The sequence below is a fragment of the Phascolarctos cinereus genome, unplaced genomic scaffold (assembly GCF_003287225.1).
Source record: "Phascolarctos cinereus isolate Bilbo 61053 unplaced genomic scaffold, phaCin_HiC Scaffold_5;HRSCAF=322, whole genome shotgun sequence".
NCBI classification, from domain to species: Eukaryota; Metazoa; Chordata; class Mammalia; order Diprotodontia; family Phascolarctidae; genus Phascolarctos; species Phascolarctos cinereus.
Window position 1 is genome coordinate 290,102,454 of NW_027555958.1, and position 16,872 is coordinate 290,119,325.

At 39.2% G+C, this 16,872-nt stretch overlaps 1 protein-coding gene across 2 annotated transcripts in view; it reads left to right on the plus strand.

Annotated features, from left to right (window-relative positions):
* Positions 1–16,872, plus strand: part of CYB561 (cytochrome b561) — a 32,048-nt gene that overhangs the window by 869 nt on the left and 14,307 nt on the right. Inside the window, exon 2 of one of the 2 annotated variants that reach the window (XM_020997571.2) lies at positions 8,802–8,829. The exons of the other annotated variant lie outside the window; for it this stretch is intronic. Coding sequence (XP_020853230.1) covers positions 8,825–8,829 — 5 coding nt within the window. The 5' untranslated portion in view covers positions 8,802–8,824. The remainder of the gene's footprint in view (positions 1–8,801; positions 8,830–16,872) is intronic. 2 annotated transcript variants of the gene reach the window in all.

A 16,872-nucleotide genomic window follows, 5' to 3' on the forward strand; every position in this document is an offset into this window, starting at 1 on the left:
TAGAAGGTGAGGTTTGAGCTGGGACTTGTAGGAAGCCAAGGAAGTCAGTTGAGGGAGAGCATTCCAGGTGTGGGGGCCAGCTAGTGAATATGCTTGGATTCCAAAGATGGAATGTCTAAAAGATGGACTAAAATAATTCAGGGGACAGCAGTGGGATCAGTGCAGAGCGTTTTGCATGCCTATCTTCTTTTCTCCTCCCAAAAAACCTGTGAGGTTAGTGCTTAGATATTGTCTTCATAGTTTTCTAGAAGGAGAAACTGAGGCACAGAGTAGTTAAATGATTTGTCCATGGTCACACTATAAGGCAGAGAAGTAAAGTAGAATACTACTGAGTAACCTAGGATCTGAGGACATAGGTTTGATTTCTGCCTCTGACAATTGTCTTTGTAACCTTGGCCAAATCACTTAACCTTCCTTGACTTCTTCAACTGCAAAATAAGGAGGTTGGATTGGATAGCCTTTGAGGTTCCTTCCAGCCTTATATCTCTTTTCCTATTCAGTCAGCACAATTAGAATAAGTGCCAGAGGTGGGTTATGAGGCTCTAATCCAGTCTCTCTAGATTACAAGTCCCAGGTTTCTTTCCATTATATCACTTGCCTCATTCTACTTTTTGTCAGTGGGTGTCCGGGATGAGAGGTGATGGGCAGACTTAAGTATGCTAACTGTGCTGTCCAGTTCAATTCAGACATCTCTTAAACGCTGTGTGTGTGCTAAGTGCTTGTGGCACAAAGACGAAGAAGCAAAATCTGCCTCAGAGAATTTCTGTTTTATTGGTTTGAGTCTATATTTTAATTTTCGATGTCCTTAACATCTTAGAAAATGGTGCACTGAGCCTATTCCTTCTCAGGAGCTCAGTATCTGAGAGCCAAATCCTCTGCTTTGCCTTCTCTTTCAAAGCAATCTGGGACCTTTATCTATGATTTTCTGCTGACATGTTTTCAAGGAGCCTCCTTTTCTCTGAATAATTGTAATGGCTTACATCATATTTTATAATATATTATGTAGCATATATATGCATATATAATGTTATGTAGCATCTTCACATCCCTCTGAGGCACATAGTGCAAGTGTTACTATCCTGCTTTACAGATTTCCTATTTTACAGATGAGGAAACTGAGGTTGTCATTGAATTTCCTAACTCAGTTCAGCCAGTATCAGTCCTAATTTTTTCTGACTCAGAATTTAGTGTCCATTCTACTGCATTAGGCTTGTTCTTTTTCAGAAGAGCTGATTGCATCTCTATCATATCTGTTTCAATCCAATTTAATCCTTGCCATTAATAAGAAGGGCCTTCTGCAAAGAGAAGGATACATCCTTGAGGGCTTTTTACTAAGCCTGGCCATTTGCTTTCCTGCCTTCAATTTCCCTCCACCTGCTGCCTGCAGGTATAGCATATGCTTTGTCTCATCTCACGAAATAAGATTAAGTTTGGCTGCCTTTTAATTAAGCACAGTAAGGTTGAACTGGGGAAAGCAGAAGGAGGTTGTTTTTAGCTTATTTTCCAGCCCTGGGGGTGGCCAGTGTTCCTGTTCAATTGCATTAGATGGAGTCTGGTCAGGGAACGGGGAGAAGATTGACGTGGCTCAGTAAGACTTGAAATTGCCAGAGTTGCTTTGTATGTTCTCCATTGTGCTGGTGTTTAAGACAGAGTTCCTGACTGGTAGGAAAGTGGGCTGTGAGAGTTCCTGAAAGGTTGTTGTTGGCTCACTTTTCACTCTGTGACCTTGAGAGTTTGGGTGACCTACAGGTGAATGTGGTCAGACCCAAAATGCCTGTTACTTCTACATCTCTCTTTAGTGGATGTGAAACGGTGGGGGAGGGGAAGTAGGGAAGAGCTGCTTTCTCGGACCTGTGACACTTCTGCCCTATTCCTATTATGATAATAATAATACCAATAGTTGGCATTTACATAACACTTTAAGGTTTACAAAATGCTTTACAATATGTTATCTCATTAGAGCCTCACAACAGTCCTCCGAGGTAGGTGCTATTGTTGCCACCACTCCATTTTACAGATGAAGAAACTGAGGCTGAGTGGGATTAAAAGCTTGCCTAGGGACACAGTCATTGTTAGAGGTGGAATTTGCGCTCTGGTCTTCCTGATTCCAGGTCAGGCACTCTGTCTGCTGAGTCACCTAGCTGCATCTGGAATTGTATGAGTTAGGGACCCTAGGTGCTGGAGTCACAACCATGGCTTACCCTAGCCCAGAAGGTCATGGAAGATGATGCTTTGCCCATTGTCCAGAGAGGAAACTGGAGCTTGGTAGCCTAAGGCAGTGGGGGGGGGTCACCTTTTTTGTGCCCTGGACTCCTTGGGCAGACTAGGGAAGTCTAGAGAGGCTTCCTCAGAATAATGTTTATTTAGGATTACCAAGGAAACCAATTATATTAAAATAAAGCTATCAAAGCAAAATCATGGTCTTCAGATTAAGAAATTCTGGCCCAACAGAAGTGGCCTGATTGTGAATCAATCTTTTATGGTTTTACGCTTAGCAAATATAGGCATTATTACTGTTAACTACTACTATAGAAAATAGATATTCCTGAAAGGCCTTGGGTAGGTCAGATTTCTGCATACAGCCATTTTAATGCATTACAGTTTTTGCTGAAAGCATACTACAAGTGAAACCTTTATCTTAAGGTTTGATTTTGAACTTTACAAAACAAAAGAAGTCCAAATTTTCATACATTAGATTTGCTTTCAAGTGAGATCACCTTTAGCAGAGCCATAAAAACATCCTTTATTTGATTTGGTGTAGAAAGAATTATTAGATTTATATTGATCTTTTCAGAAGCACCAATAGAGTGATTATTGGAAGCAATAGCTTCTTCTAACCTGAAGGGTTTTTAATAGCTTTTAATATATGTTGCTTGTAATAGTTCACATTTATGTATCTCTTTATGGTTTACAAAGCCCTTTACATAATAACCCTGATTCAGTTCAGTTTACATCTGGCCTCAGACATATACTTATTTGTGTGACTGGACAATGCTCTTTGCCTCAGTTTCCTTATCTGTAAATGGGGATAATAGCACGTACCTTCTGGGATTGTTGTGAGGATCAAATGAGATAATAATCATAAAGTGCTTTGCAGATTTTAAATCAATATGTAAATGCTAGCAATGATGATACTGTGTGCTGGGACTGTGCTAGGCTCTGGAGATAGAAAAACAAAATTCAGTGCCTTCCAGAATGAGATGGGAGGAAAATGTGGGGTGGGGGCGACACCAAAGTATACATGGAAAATTAGATAAAAAATTTATCCAGAGTAATTTCTAGGCTTTTTGTAGGAGAGAGCACTTGAGCTTTAAAGAGAACTCATAGCTAGCACTTACATAGTACTTTGAGGTTTGTGAAGCACTTTATATGTGCTATCTTATTTGACCCTTGAAACAACCCTGGAGGCAGTAGGTGGTATTATCCTCATTTTATAAATGAAATTGAGGCGTAAAGAGATTTATCGATTTACTTGCCACACACAAGTAAGTGTCTGAGGTTGGGTTTGGATTTAGGTCTTTGTGACTCTTAAGACCACAAGTCTGTCTACTTTGCCACCTAGCTCCCCAGGGGCGGCAGGGATTCTACAAGGCTGAGTGAGGTGAGGAGGCAGAGCGTTCAGGGGTCAGGGACAGTCTGTGCAGAAGCATGAGCCCAGGAAATGGGCTGTAAAGGAATAGCAAGCAAGCCAGTTTGATAGGAATACAGAATATGTGAAGGAGAGAAGTGTGCAGTAAACCTTAAAAGATAAGATTGTAAAGGGCTTTATAAGACAAACAGAGGAGTTTGATGGAAGTGAGAGTGAGCTCCTGGAGTCTCATGAGAGACAGCACAGTGACACTGACCTTCCTGTTGTTCCTTGAACAAAAACTCTCCTCTTGATTCCATGAATTTTCACTGTCCCCCCATGTCTGGAATGCACTCCTTCCTCATTTCGTCCTCCTGTTGATTTTCTTCAACAGTCTCCCACATTAGACTGTGAGCTCCTTGAGGTCAGGGCCTTTTTTTCTCTTTGTTTCCTCAGTGTTTAGTACGGTGCCTGGCACATAGTGGGTGTTTAAATGTTTGTTTATTGAAGGTCTGACTATAGTATATAAAAGGGTCAGTCTTGGAATTAGGAAGATCATAGTTAAATTTCTGCCTCTTGACACATAAGTTCTTGTGACCATGGTCATTTAATGTTTTGTAGCCACAGTCTCCTCATATGTAAAATGCGAATAATAAAAGCACCTACCTCATAGGGCTGTTGTGAGGATCAAACGATTTAATATATTCAAAGTGCTTTGAAAACCTTAAATTATTATACTAGCTATTTGTCAACAAGCGTTTATTAAGTTGCGATTTTCTAGGCACAGTGCTAAGTTCTGGGGATACAGAAAAATGAAAAAGCATGCTCCCTGCCCTCCAAGGCTCCCTCTAATGAGGGAGTCACATACAAGACATATACATTGTAAATTATCTCAGAGGGGAGGTACTCTCAGAGTCCAATTTTTTTTTTTTGTGGTGAGGCAGTTGGGGTTAAGTGACTTGCCCAGAGTCACATAGCTAGTGAGTGTTATGTGTCTGAGGCCACATTTGAACTCAGATCCTCCTGGCCAGTGCTCTATCCACTGTGTCCCCTTGCTGCCCTCAGAGTACAAATTTTTAAGACCAGATTATAGATGAGTTGCTGATTTGTATTGATTAGTGCAGGTAGTTTTCAGAGTGGGAGTTTCCACCACTGAAATAATATCTCTAATCTTCTTCGAATTATCATCACCATTCACATTCATATAGCCCTTTGTGGGAGAGAAGGCATTTTCCTCACACACCCAACTTCATAAGGAAAGAAGTATTATCCCCATTTTGTGGATGAAGGAGCTGCGATTCAGAGGTTATGTAGCAGGTAAATGGTAGGAGTTCTGACTTCAAATCTTATGTACTACAGCTGCTTTCTATTAGATCTAACACTAGTATTACCTATCTCTGGCTCCTCTCTGAGGCGCCACATTAATTTTAGCTCACCTGTTAGTAAGGGCTGGTAAAACCTTGTTGAAATCAATTTGAATTTGAAAGTTTGCTACTCTATAACTATTTCCTACCTTCTCTGCTTTGTCCATGTTCTCCTGTCCTCTGAGGAGGCTTGGAGATGAGCAGTGATTAAACTACTTCACAAATAGAGTAAAGAAGGAATGGACATAGAAGAAAGGTGGCAGGGAGTTAGGGTAGGCAGTAGATAAAGCTTGGACAGAAATTGTAAGACTGGATCAGATAATTCAGTTTTAATTTCGAGAGACATTACATGCCTACTCTTTACAAGGCACAGTGGTAGGTGCTGAAAAATGAAAATGTAAAATAAAGCAGTCTGTAAATTTGAGCAAAGCAGCTTACCCTTCACCCTGTTAAGAAGTTACTAAAAGCATCATGCCCATTTTAGAGATAAAGACACTGAAGTTTGGAGAGGTTTTGACTTGCTTGTGGATATTCTCTAGGTCTGGAATAGAACCCAGACCTCTTGACTTTTTTCCCTTTCTGTAACAGGTATATAATGTCAAAGAAGCCATCTTGACCAGATCCTTGACTTAGTATTGCAGTTACTAGAAGGATTGGACAGCCCTGGTGAAGGGCTTAGATGAAAACCATGCATTTTGGTTTCCTTTTCTGGGCTTCAGTTTGTCATTTGAAAAATGGGGAATTTAGACTAGACGAGTTCTGAGGTCTCTAACATTGAATGAGAGCCAATTATGGTGATGTTGGTATTGCTGACAAGGAAATAGTTCATGTGGGATAGTAAATTTTAGAGAGACTTGGCACTTTGAATAGATTCAGGCTGTTCTAATAAAGGTTGAACTATGTGAGATTGAATTCTTTATTTCTATCATTGTATGCAAATATTTGTATACGGGAAATTAGGCTATCTCTGGGTTTTCAGGATACTAACAGGGGACAGATTTGAAAGTCATTAATTGATTTATCTGGATTAAAAAATTACCATTTTAATTTTTATTCTATCTTTTTTGTAGATTGGCTTGAAGGAATAAAGCTGGGCCTGGCTAAGTTGTTTAGCTTGAAAGAACAAAAACTCTAATGGAGTTATTCTGAGAGATAGCTCCTTATCACCCAGACCATTCCTTTTCCAGAGGGGAAAAGAAGTTGAGAAGAAAAGAGATAATAGATACTTCCTTTTAGTTTCCTTCCTTTAGAAGTGATCACATTCTAGCAAATAAGCCCTACTGTCTGAAATTAGGAAAAAGTAAAGTGTAGGACAGGGCAGAAAATGAGGGATTGTTTCTAGTGTAAAAAATAATTGTGGAAGGTAAGATATATAGGGGCAGCTAGGTGGTATAGTGGATAGAGTGCTGGGCCTCAAGTCAGGAAGACTCGTCTTTCTGAGTTCAAATCTGGCCTCAGACATTCACTAGCTGTGTGACCATGGGCAGGTCACTTAACCCTGTTTACTTCAGTTTCCTCATCTGTAAAATGAGCCGGAGAAGGAAATGGAAAACCACTCCAGTATCTTTGCCAAGAAACCCCCCAAATGAGGTCATGAAAAGTTGAACATGAAAGAAACAATTGAACAAAAGATTTATAGAAGGAAAGGTCAGCTTTATTGCAGAAAATCTTGAGGCCCTCTCATCTCTTTTCCAACTGCCTCCACTCAGCACATAGGCGGTCTGTTTGGGGTCAGGTCTGACTCAGTCTGGCCTCATGGTTTAGGCTCCAGATTAAAACAAAATGAGACAGTTACAGAGCACACAAGGTTTAACAGAAGAATTTTACTCAGCAGCATGGAAAGATTCCTCAGCAAGCATATAGAGTTGTTTCAGCTCCCCAAGGGGGTGTGCCTGGTTAGAAGGGATTATTGACTTGCACAGCAGGGGAGAAGTTCATCAAGTCTGAGGAGCCCCAAGTGCTTGTGTGCTGGGTTTTTAATATCTTATGGTGACTGGAAAATTGGGTAAATACTTAACATGTTTTCATTGACTTTTAAATGTGATGTCTATTTCAATAGCCTTTCCTATGGATTTTATAGTTACTGTTACTGTAACTTTAAAAGCCAAATGGACTATTTAGAATTTGGAAGTTTTTGAGAAACTGAAAATGAAGAGTCAACAGAGGTGGCTTTTCCCCTTCCCCCCCCTTTTTTTTTTGCTTTTTGGTGAGGCAGTCAGGGTTAAATGACTTGCCCAGGATCACACAGCTAGTAAGTGTCATGTGTCTGAGGCTAGATTTGAACTCAGGTCCTCCTGACTCCAAGGCCAGAACTATCCACTGTGCCACCTAGCTGCCCGGTGGTTTGAGTAAAACTGTGGAGAAGACAAGAAAAAAAGATGAAAAACTTCTTTCATGGGGAAACTGTCAACTTATTTTATGAAGAAACATCATAGAGAATTTTATGTGAAATGATTCTGGAAAAAGATAGTGAAGAATTGTGGCTTGAGAGCAACTATAGATGACAGAGAAAGGAGATGAAGGAGCTTTCTTTCCTGATGGAAATGTTTTAATTTTAATCATCTTGTGAAAGAGGATGAAGGGAATTCATGAGATGAATTTACTTTGCTTGGCACCTTGATTGAAATGAATGTTAAAATTATGTTTTCAAAAATTAGGTGAGGTCATCTGTAGTTACAGTTATGGTTGGAAGTCACTCTGTGATGGTTCTCACAGCTAAAACCCTGTAAATATTTATTTATATTTTTGTCAATAATGTCAATATGTTTTGCCATTTTTATGGCCAGTAAATTTAATATTTATTCAGTCCTAGGGGATCAGGGTAAGAAATTTCACCAGTTTTAAAAGTGATAAAAAAAAAACCTTAGTTTTATTAGTTGTCTTAATAAACTTAACTTTAGTTGAATAATTTTAATTTATTTTAATAGAATTTAAAAGTAAAAATACAAATAAACTGGGTGGTAGCTCTGAGCAAATATGATTAATGATAGAGATATTGCCACTTACTAGTTAATAAGGAGAAATATGTTAGCAGTTAATAAGGAAATATCCAAACATGCCAGTATTACTGGAGAATTTTGAATGTTGAGAATAAATGTATTAACAAGTCAAAGATCAATTAGAGGGAAGGCCTACAAATGAGATTGTCAATTCTCAAGACTCTAGTGTTAGATTAAAAAAAGCTTAAGTCACATATAGTGAATTTTCAGGTATACAACAGGGCCTGCTGTCATGGTTCCTGACCAGATTAACAGTAAATGCCACTCCTGCTGTATTGGATTTCTCAGTGACAAGGTCCTAAAGATTTTCTAGGGGACTTTACATACTTTAATGGTGTTAAGGCTGTTACTGGGTAACCATGATCTTGAAGATGCAAGAAGCCTGGTGTAGGAAGCACTGGAAGAAGAACTTTCTGCAGATAAAAAGAGGAAAGACAGTAAGATGTAATAGCTCCCTGGTTGTTTTTTTTTAATTTTAAATTCTGAGTTTAACACCAAATAAAACAAGCATTTCTACATATAGAACAGAAAAAGAGGATTGTACATTAAACTGCATATCTCTATTATGCCTAGCTTGCTTTTTAAAAAAAAAATATATATAAAATCAATTCAACATGAAACTTTCAAAGCAGCCCTCTTTGATTCTTTCTGGCCAGTTCTATTCTGTGCATTAAAAAAAATGCTTCAATTACTCATCTTTTTCTTTCTTTTAAAAGTTGTTTTGGTCACCCTATTACTAGCTCCTCCCTCCCATCTACCCCTGAATTGGGGGAAAAAAATGGAAAAACAAAGCACTTATAACAAATACTAAGAGTTAAGCAAAACAAATTCCCACATTAACTTTATCTAAAAACTTGTCTCATTCTGCAGCTTGAGTCCATCAGAGCTCTGTCATGAGGTAAGTAGCATGTTTTATCTTTGTTCCTTTGGAATCATGATTTATAATTGAATTAATTCAATGTTCTCAAGTTCTTTCAAAGTTATGTTAAGAGGATTCTGGGAAGATGGTGGAGTAGGTCAGAAAATTCCAAACTCTCCAGATTTCCCCCACAAATGAGATAATAAATAGCACCACAGGGCAAACATAGAGTGGTAAAAAAATAAGAGTAGGGGCAGAACGGTTGGTCCTCCTGGGACAATCAGAAAATCTGAAGAAAAATCCTGGGAAGAGGTTTGGTCCTTGTGAAGGGTAAACACCTCCAGGCTAGGACTTCTCAAACAACAAGAGACAAGCTCTGGGTTTAGCTGGGTAGGGAGGCAGCCTCTGCTCCAGTCACAGGAACTTTTATCCCCAGGACAGTGAGGGAAGTTGGGTGTCTGAGCCAGGGAAGAAGGAACCAGCACACAACTGGTGAGTGCAGAAGCAGTCTGGCAGGGATGATGCTGGCTGTGAGCACTTACCGGAGGCTGGAAGTCTTGGTTTTGGTTACAGGCCAGAGGGGAGAACTGAAGGAGAATCTGAGGCCAGAAGCACCATCCCCCATACCCTAGGGCTAGAGGTGATTACAAAAACTAAGCTGCTACAACAAAGTAGAAAGTATCTAACCATAGAGAATTACTATGGGAATAGAGAAGACCAGAGTTCATCTTCAGAGGAGGATACTGAAGCAGAGAAACTCTTTTCTGTCCCAAAGAGTAATGTCAAATAGTCACCTGCCCAAAAAGAATTCGTAGAACAACTTTAAAAAGACTTTAAAAATTGAATGAGAGAGATTGAGGACAAACTTAAAAGAGAGAACAATCCAAGAAAAACAAGAAGATTATGAAAAGAAAGTAAACCAATTAGAAAAGGAAATCCAGAATCTTAAGGAAGAAAACAACTCCTTGAAAATTAGAATTGGGCAAGGGGAAGCTAGCGCAGTTATAAGCGATCAAGAAATAATAAAATAGAAAGAATGAAAAAATAGAAGAGAATGTGAAACATCTCATAAGAAAAACAGGTGATTGGGGCAGCTAGGTGGCGCAGTGGATAGAGCTTTGGCCTTGAAGTCAGGAGGACCTGAGTTCAATATGGCCTGAGACACTTGACACTTACTAGCTGTATGGCTCTGGGCAAGTCACTTAACCCTGATTACCTCACCAAAAAGGAAAAAAAAAACCAGGTGATCTGGAGAATAGATCGAGAAAAGAAAACATAAGAATAATCAGACGACCTGAAAGCTATGATCAAAAAAAGAATCTTGATACAATAATATAAGAAATAATTAAAGAAAATTGTCCTAATAAAGCATTAGAACAAGAGGGGAAAGTAGAAATAGAAAAAAATGCACCGATCACCACGTGAAAGAGATCCTATGAGGAAAATCCACAGGAATATCATAGTCAAATTCCAAAACCGCTACCTCAAGGGCAAAATATTATGAGCATCAAGAAAAAACCAATTTGAATATGGTGGTTCCATAATTAGAATCACACAAGAGCTAGCAGCAGTGACACTAAAAGACCACAGGTCTTGGAATACTGTGTATCGAGGAGCAAAAGGACTGGGGTGTCAGCTGAAAATATACCCAGCAAAGCTAAGCGTAATCCTGAATGAAAAAAAAAAAAGGATATTTAATGAGTTGTCAGACTTTCAGGATTTTGTTTAAAAAAAAAACAAACCCCAAACCACCAAAATGCTGAACTTAATAGAAGGTTTGACATACAAGAGCCAAGAGAAAAATAAGGTACAAATCAAAGACAAATTACAAGGGACTCAATAAGGACAGACTGTTTACTTTTTATGTATGTAAAATGTATGTCTAAGATTGTTATTAGTAATTGGGTAGACCTGAGTGTGATACGATTTTAAAAAGTAAAATCATTTAGGAACAGCTAAAAAAGAGTAATTTTATAAATGAAGTGTGAGAGGAAGAACCGACACAGAGGAATTAAATGGAGGAGGAGGGCTGGTAGTTCTGGTAGAAACCTACTTTCATCAAGAATGAGTTCAAGAGGGAACAATACATATATATTCAGACGAGTATACAAGTCTTCTAAATTCAGAAAGAAATAGAACCTTAAGGGGATAAGGAGAGGAAAGAAGAAAAGGGAGGGATCTTTAGAGAGGAGGATAAGGGTTTTGATTAATGGGCATGGTAGGATAAGGGAGGGATCTTTGGAAGGAGGGGAGAGGTTAAGTAATAGGCAGAGAAGTCAGGAGGGATAGGAAATAAGAGAAATGTGGAGACATAAAGCTCAGGAGTAGAATTTGTTAGGGAAAAAAGGAGCAGGGGTAGTAATCATGATCTCAGACAAAGTTAGGGCTAAAATAGATTTAATCAAGAGAGAAAAATAGGGAAACTACATGCTGTGTCAGCTATATTTATCAATGTAATTTTGGACCGTTTAAACAACTAGACAGTATAAGGTGGGAATATTGCTGTGGTATAGGAAATGATGAGTTGGTGGACTTGGAAAAATATGGAAAGACTTGGACTTATGAAGAAAGAGGTTATCCACCCTCAGAGAAACAGAGGATAAGTGAGTACAGTATGGTCTTATATAGATGCATATGAATGTATATATCTACATGTGACTATGATTATTGACATCTGAGTATATGTATGTATAAGTATATGGTATGTATGGGTGTTTGTGTGTATATATATATATTATATATATAAATGTCGTTGTATATGTCTATATATGTTTGTGCATATATGTGCATATTTGTATGTGTATGTATACACACATACATTTTCACACTTAATTGTAACATTTGTGGGGAGGAGGAAGTGGGAAAAAGAACAAAGTAAAAAATTCACAGCAGAGAACGAAAGAGAACTTACAAGGAAGCAAAGAAAAGACAGGTCTCAACACAACGTGTAGTACTTATTGTATAGGCTTTCTTGAAATGAAAATTTATTGCTGTATATTTTGAATCCTCTCATGTTCTGCTGTGTACAAGGCAATGTTTTTTTTTCTTTTCCTATTTTGTATTATTTTAGTTTTAGTATTTAAGTTTCTTTTTTCTTTTCTTATTTTGTATTTAAGTTTAAAATAAAAAATTTGCCAAAAAAATTGTATTATGTTGTTGTATAAATTATTTTTCTGGTCCTGATTACTTCATTGTGCAGTAGTTCACTTTGAAAATGTTCCTTGGGGCAGCTAGGTGGCGCAGTGGATAGAGCACTGGCCCTGAAGTCGGGAGGACCTGAGTTCAAATTCGGCCTCAGACCAAACACTTGGCACTTACTAACTGTGTGACCGTGGGCAAGTCACTTAACTGCAATTGCCTAAAAAAGAAAAGAAAAGAAAATGTTCCTTTTGTCATTTCTTATGGTGCAATGATATTCCATTACATTCATATACCATAATTTGTTTAGCCATTGTCAATTAATGGACACCTCCATAGTTTTTAGTTCCTTGCTGTAGCAAAAGCAGCACTGTGACTATTTTTGTATATATGTGTCCTTTCCTTCTTTGATGTATAGCCCTAATGCTTATATCATTGAGCCAAAGGGTCTGCTTAGTTTAGTACCTTTTGGTGCATATTCTATGCTGCATTCCAGAATGGCAAGACTGTTTCTGAGCTCCACCAGTGCATTAGTATGCCTGTTTTCTCATATCTTCTTCAAAAATTGTCATTTTCTATTTTTTGGCATCTTTGCTAATCTGATGGATGTGAGGTGGAGTCTCAGAGTTGTGTTAATTTGCGTTTCTCTACTTAGTAATGATTTTGGAGCATTTTTTATTTGGCTGTTGATAATTCATATCTTTGGACCATTTGGGGAGGAATGGCTGTTAGTCTTATCAGTTTGAATCAGTTCTTTATTTGTCTTGGATGTGAGACTTTTATCAGAGAAACTTGCTACAAAAAATTTTTTTTCTCAGTTTCCTGTTTCTAATTATAACCTCATTGTTTTTTGTGCAAAAGCTTTTAAATTGGATGTTAATACACATTGTCCATTTTATCTTCTGTGATCCTCTCCATCCTTTATTTGGTTGCGAACTCTTTACCTCTTCTTGGTTGTGAAAGGTATTTTCTTCCTTGCTTCTCTAGTTTGCTGATGGAGTGACCTTTTATATTTTCAGACATGAATCCATGTGGAGCTTATCTTGGTCTATATGGTATGAGATGTTGGTCCAAACCTAATTTCTGCCAGACTGCTTTTCAGGTTTCATCCAATAGCAAGTCCTTACCCCTACTCATATGGGTTCACAAAGAGTTAGACATGATTGAAAAGACGATTGCACTGCAGCAAACCCCCGTAGCTGAGGTCTTTAGGTTTACTAAATATTAGGTTACCGTAATTGCTTCTGCATGTTGTATGCCTAAACTGTCTCATAGAATCATTAGTTTCCATTTGCCCAATTCTAATTTTTAAGGAATTTTTTTCTTCAGATAGCTTTTGTACCTAGCAGTTTGCCTGGCTTCCCCTGGCTATGCTAAGGCAGTGGGGGATCCTGATGTTGGCGTTTGTCTGCTCCACCGTGCTGGGGCTCATGATTTCCCACTAGTTTGCTGAGGTGGAGCTTGTTGCTGGCTTCCTGGGATGCTTCCTGGGACTACTCCACCCTGTCTTTCCTCTGGCTCCACTGTTTTCCTAGGGTGCTATTTTCTGATTTTTTAAGAGGTCAGTAAGGGAGAGTGATAGTGATTTACTGCTTACTTGGCTTAGCCCTTTAGGACATCTTGAAGTGGATATTCCTTGACACGTACTCTTTAATCCAGTGACACAGGCCTCCTGGCTATTCTGCAGACAAGATGCTCCAGACATTCTCTCTGGCTATCCCCCATGCCTGGTATGATCTCCACTATGATTACTGCCTTCCCTGGCTTCCTTTTAAGTCCCAACTAAAATCCAATCCTTTATTGGAAGCATTCCTAACCCCTCTTAATTCTGGTACCTTCTCTCTGTTAATTATTTCCTGTTTATCTTGTATATAACTTGCTTTATATATTTATTTGTTATCTCCCCCATTAGACTGTAAGCTCCGTAAGGGCAGAGTCTGTTTTGGTCCTTTTTATATCCCCAGCACTTAGCATAGTGCCCGACACAAGGTAGGTACTTAATAAATGTTTATTAATTGGTTGATAATAACATAGAAATGAGGTCATAACCCCTCATTTCTTAGGGCCCAAGTGGACATTGAGAAGCAGCCCATGGCACCACTCGTTCAGTGTTCCTTGTTTCAATAGCCAGAACTTTTCCCACGTCCCATAGGAGGGGTGATATCAAATCCTTGTCCTTTTAGAGGTCTCTGCCCAGAGGCTACTTCCTTCTTCCATGGCTAAAGACTCTTCCTTCTCTTCATCTAAGGACCGAGGATTGCCACTGTCAGCAAAGGGATTATCTTCCAGCTAAATTCACATTCACTATGATTAAGCAAAGACAGTTTCACCTCCTTTGTGCCATTAGAAAACAAAGCACCTCCCAGCAGTTCCACTCTTGGTCTTCTAAGCCCTTTTCTTGAAAGGAGTACACATATGTAGTGGAAGAAGCCACATTCATGCCAGGGTGAGAAGGATCCTGATGAGGTCTGTCTTTCCTTATAGGATTTGTTAAGGGCAATAACCCCAGGAGGTTGAGGTATGCCAGCTTCAGGGGTCTGTGCTGTATTGCAAGGGGAAGGGTAAATGAAGGGGGAAGTCAGAATCAAGTTACTGAGAATACAAGAAAAAGGCATAGGCTCTTCCACCCAGCGTGCACTTGCCTTCCCCTGCCTCCAGGTGTGGCACCACCTCCTCTCTCTTAAGGGTTTAAACTGGCCTCTCCAGAGTTCTCCATGGATGATGATATTGCTGCTCTCGTTGTTGACAAGGGCTCTGGAATGTGCAAAGCTGGCTTTGCAGGGGATGATGCCCCTTGGGCTGTCTTCCCTTCCATTGTTGGGTGATGGTGGGTGTGGCCAGAAAGACAGCAAAGTGGGGCATGAGGCCCAGAGCAAGAGAGGTATTCTGACCCTGAAGTACCCCATTGAACATGGTATTGTCACCAGCTGGGATGACATGGAGAAGATCTGGCATCATACTTTGTACAGTGCTCCTTGTGGCCCCTGAAGAGTACCCTATGCTACTTACAGAAGCCCCCCTGAACCCCAAAGCCAACAAAGAAAAGATGAGACCTTTAGCACCCCAGCCATGTACATTGCCATCCAGGCTGTGCTGTCCCTGTCTGCCTCTGGTCATACCACTGGTGTTTTGATGGACTCCAGTGATGATGACCCGCACTGTGCCCATCTATGAAGGTTGGGCTCTTCTCCACCCTATCCTCTGGATCTGGTGGACTACTTCATGAAGATCATGACCGAGAGAGGGTACAATTTCACTACCACAGCTGAGAGGGAAATTGTGTGTGACATTAAAGAGAAGCTGTGTTATGTCGCCCAAGACTTTGAACAGGAGAATGCCACTGCTGCATCTAGCTCCTCTCTGGTAAAGAGCTATGAGCTCCCTGATGATCAGATTATCAGCATTGGCAATGAGAGGTTCTGATGCCCAGAAGCTTTCTTCCAACTATCTTTCTTAGGTATGGAATCTATGAAACTACCTTCAACTTAATCGTGAAGTATGATGTTGACATCTGTAAGGACTTATATGCCAATACTGTATTGTTTGGTGGTACCACTATGTACCCAGGCATTGCTGACAGGATGCAGAAGGGGATTACAGCTCTAGCTCCCAGCACAATGAAAATCAAGATCATTGCCTCCCTGAGCACAAATACTCTGTCTGGATTGGAGGCTCCATCCTGGCATCTCTTTCCACCTTCCAGCAGATGTGGATCAGCAAGCAGGACTATGATGAATCTAGGCCCTCCATTGTCTATCACAAATGCTTCTAAATTGACTGTGACTTTTTTTTTTTGTCAAAGGGTATGACATGATAATTGCCCCAAAAAAGAGAGATGAGATTGGAAAAATAAAAGGCAGAGATATAAAAATTCTAAGAGAGAGGATATATCTCACTCCCAAGCAGTTGAACGAACTGTGAAATTCAGAGACTGAAATGATGATGTCAAAACACTTTGAAAGAATATTTACTTCAGTGAAAGGAAGAATCTTGCAGATGCTCAAAGATCATTGAATATCAACCAGAAATTCCAAAATCATTCAAAAGTGTAATAAACATTAAAATAAGTTATTGGGAGGGTAATTGAGTCAGAAATCAGAGCTCTCTAATTAGAATAATGAAGACAGACAGGAGCTAAGAATTAAGAGCATAGTGGAGAAAAGGTACAAGCTCTGACCAAACAACAGATTTAGACCTCAGAAATAGAATATCAGAAGAAAAGTTTGACAAAAGATAAGCAAAAGGTATTATTAACCTTTAAAGAACACATGAATTTTATGGAAGCCAGAGTGACTTGCCTTTAAAGGCAAGTGGTACAGAAATTATGTAAAGATAACAGGTATCTTATAAGACTATGACAAAAAGAAACCTGAATATAATCCTATAGGAAATATTGTAAGAATTTTTGAATATATACAACAGAATTCTGTTGGATGAATCCAGATCGCTGTCAGAGAAATGCTCCAAGTATACGTATATGTTGATTAAATTTCAGGATCAATAACAAGTAACTTTTGCAAGTAGCTAGGAGACAGGAGCTTCTAGGTCAAGAGAGGATGTTATGGATCACTGGAGCCAACCAGCATTCATCGGGGAAGGAGGGAACATAGAATCAGAGAGAGGATAACCTAGCCTTAGAAGTGGTTAGTGATCATGGTAAAGGTGGGTCTTTTGACTTGGGATGCAGGGTAACTCCTTCCACAACTTTCCTAATGAATTGGCATTTCCAAAACTGAGGCACAGCAAAAGAGACATTACCAAAATAAACAGAAAATAAATTCTGTATCTAAGAAGCTGTGTCTCATAAGGGACATTGACTAAAGGATAATAATAATAATAACAGTAGTTAACCTTTATATAGCACTTACTATGTGTCAGGCACTGTGGTAAATATAATTGTCTCAATTGATCATCCTCACACTAATGGGTACAATAATCCCCATT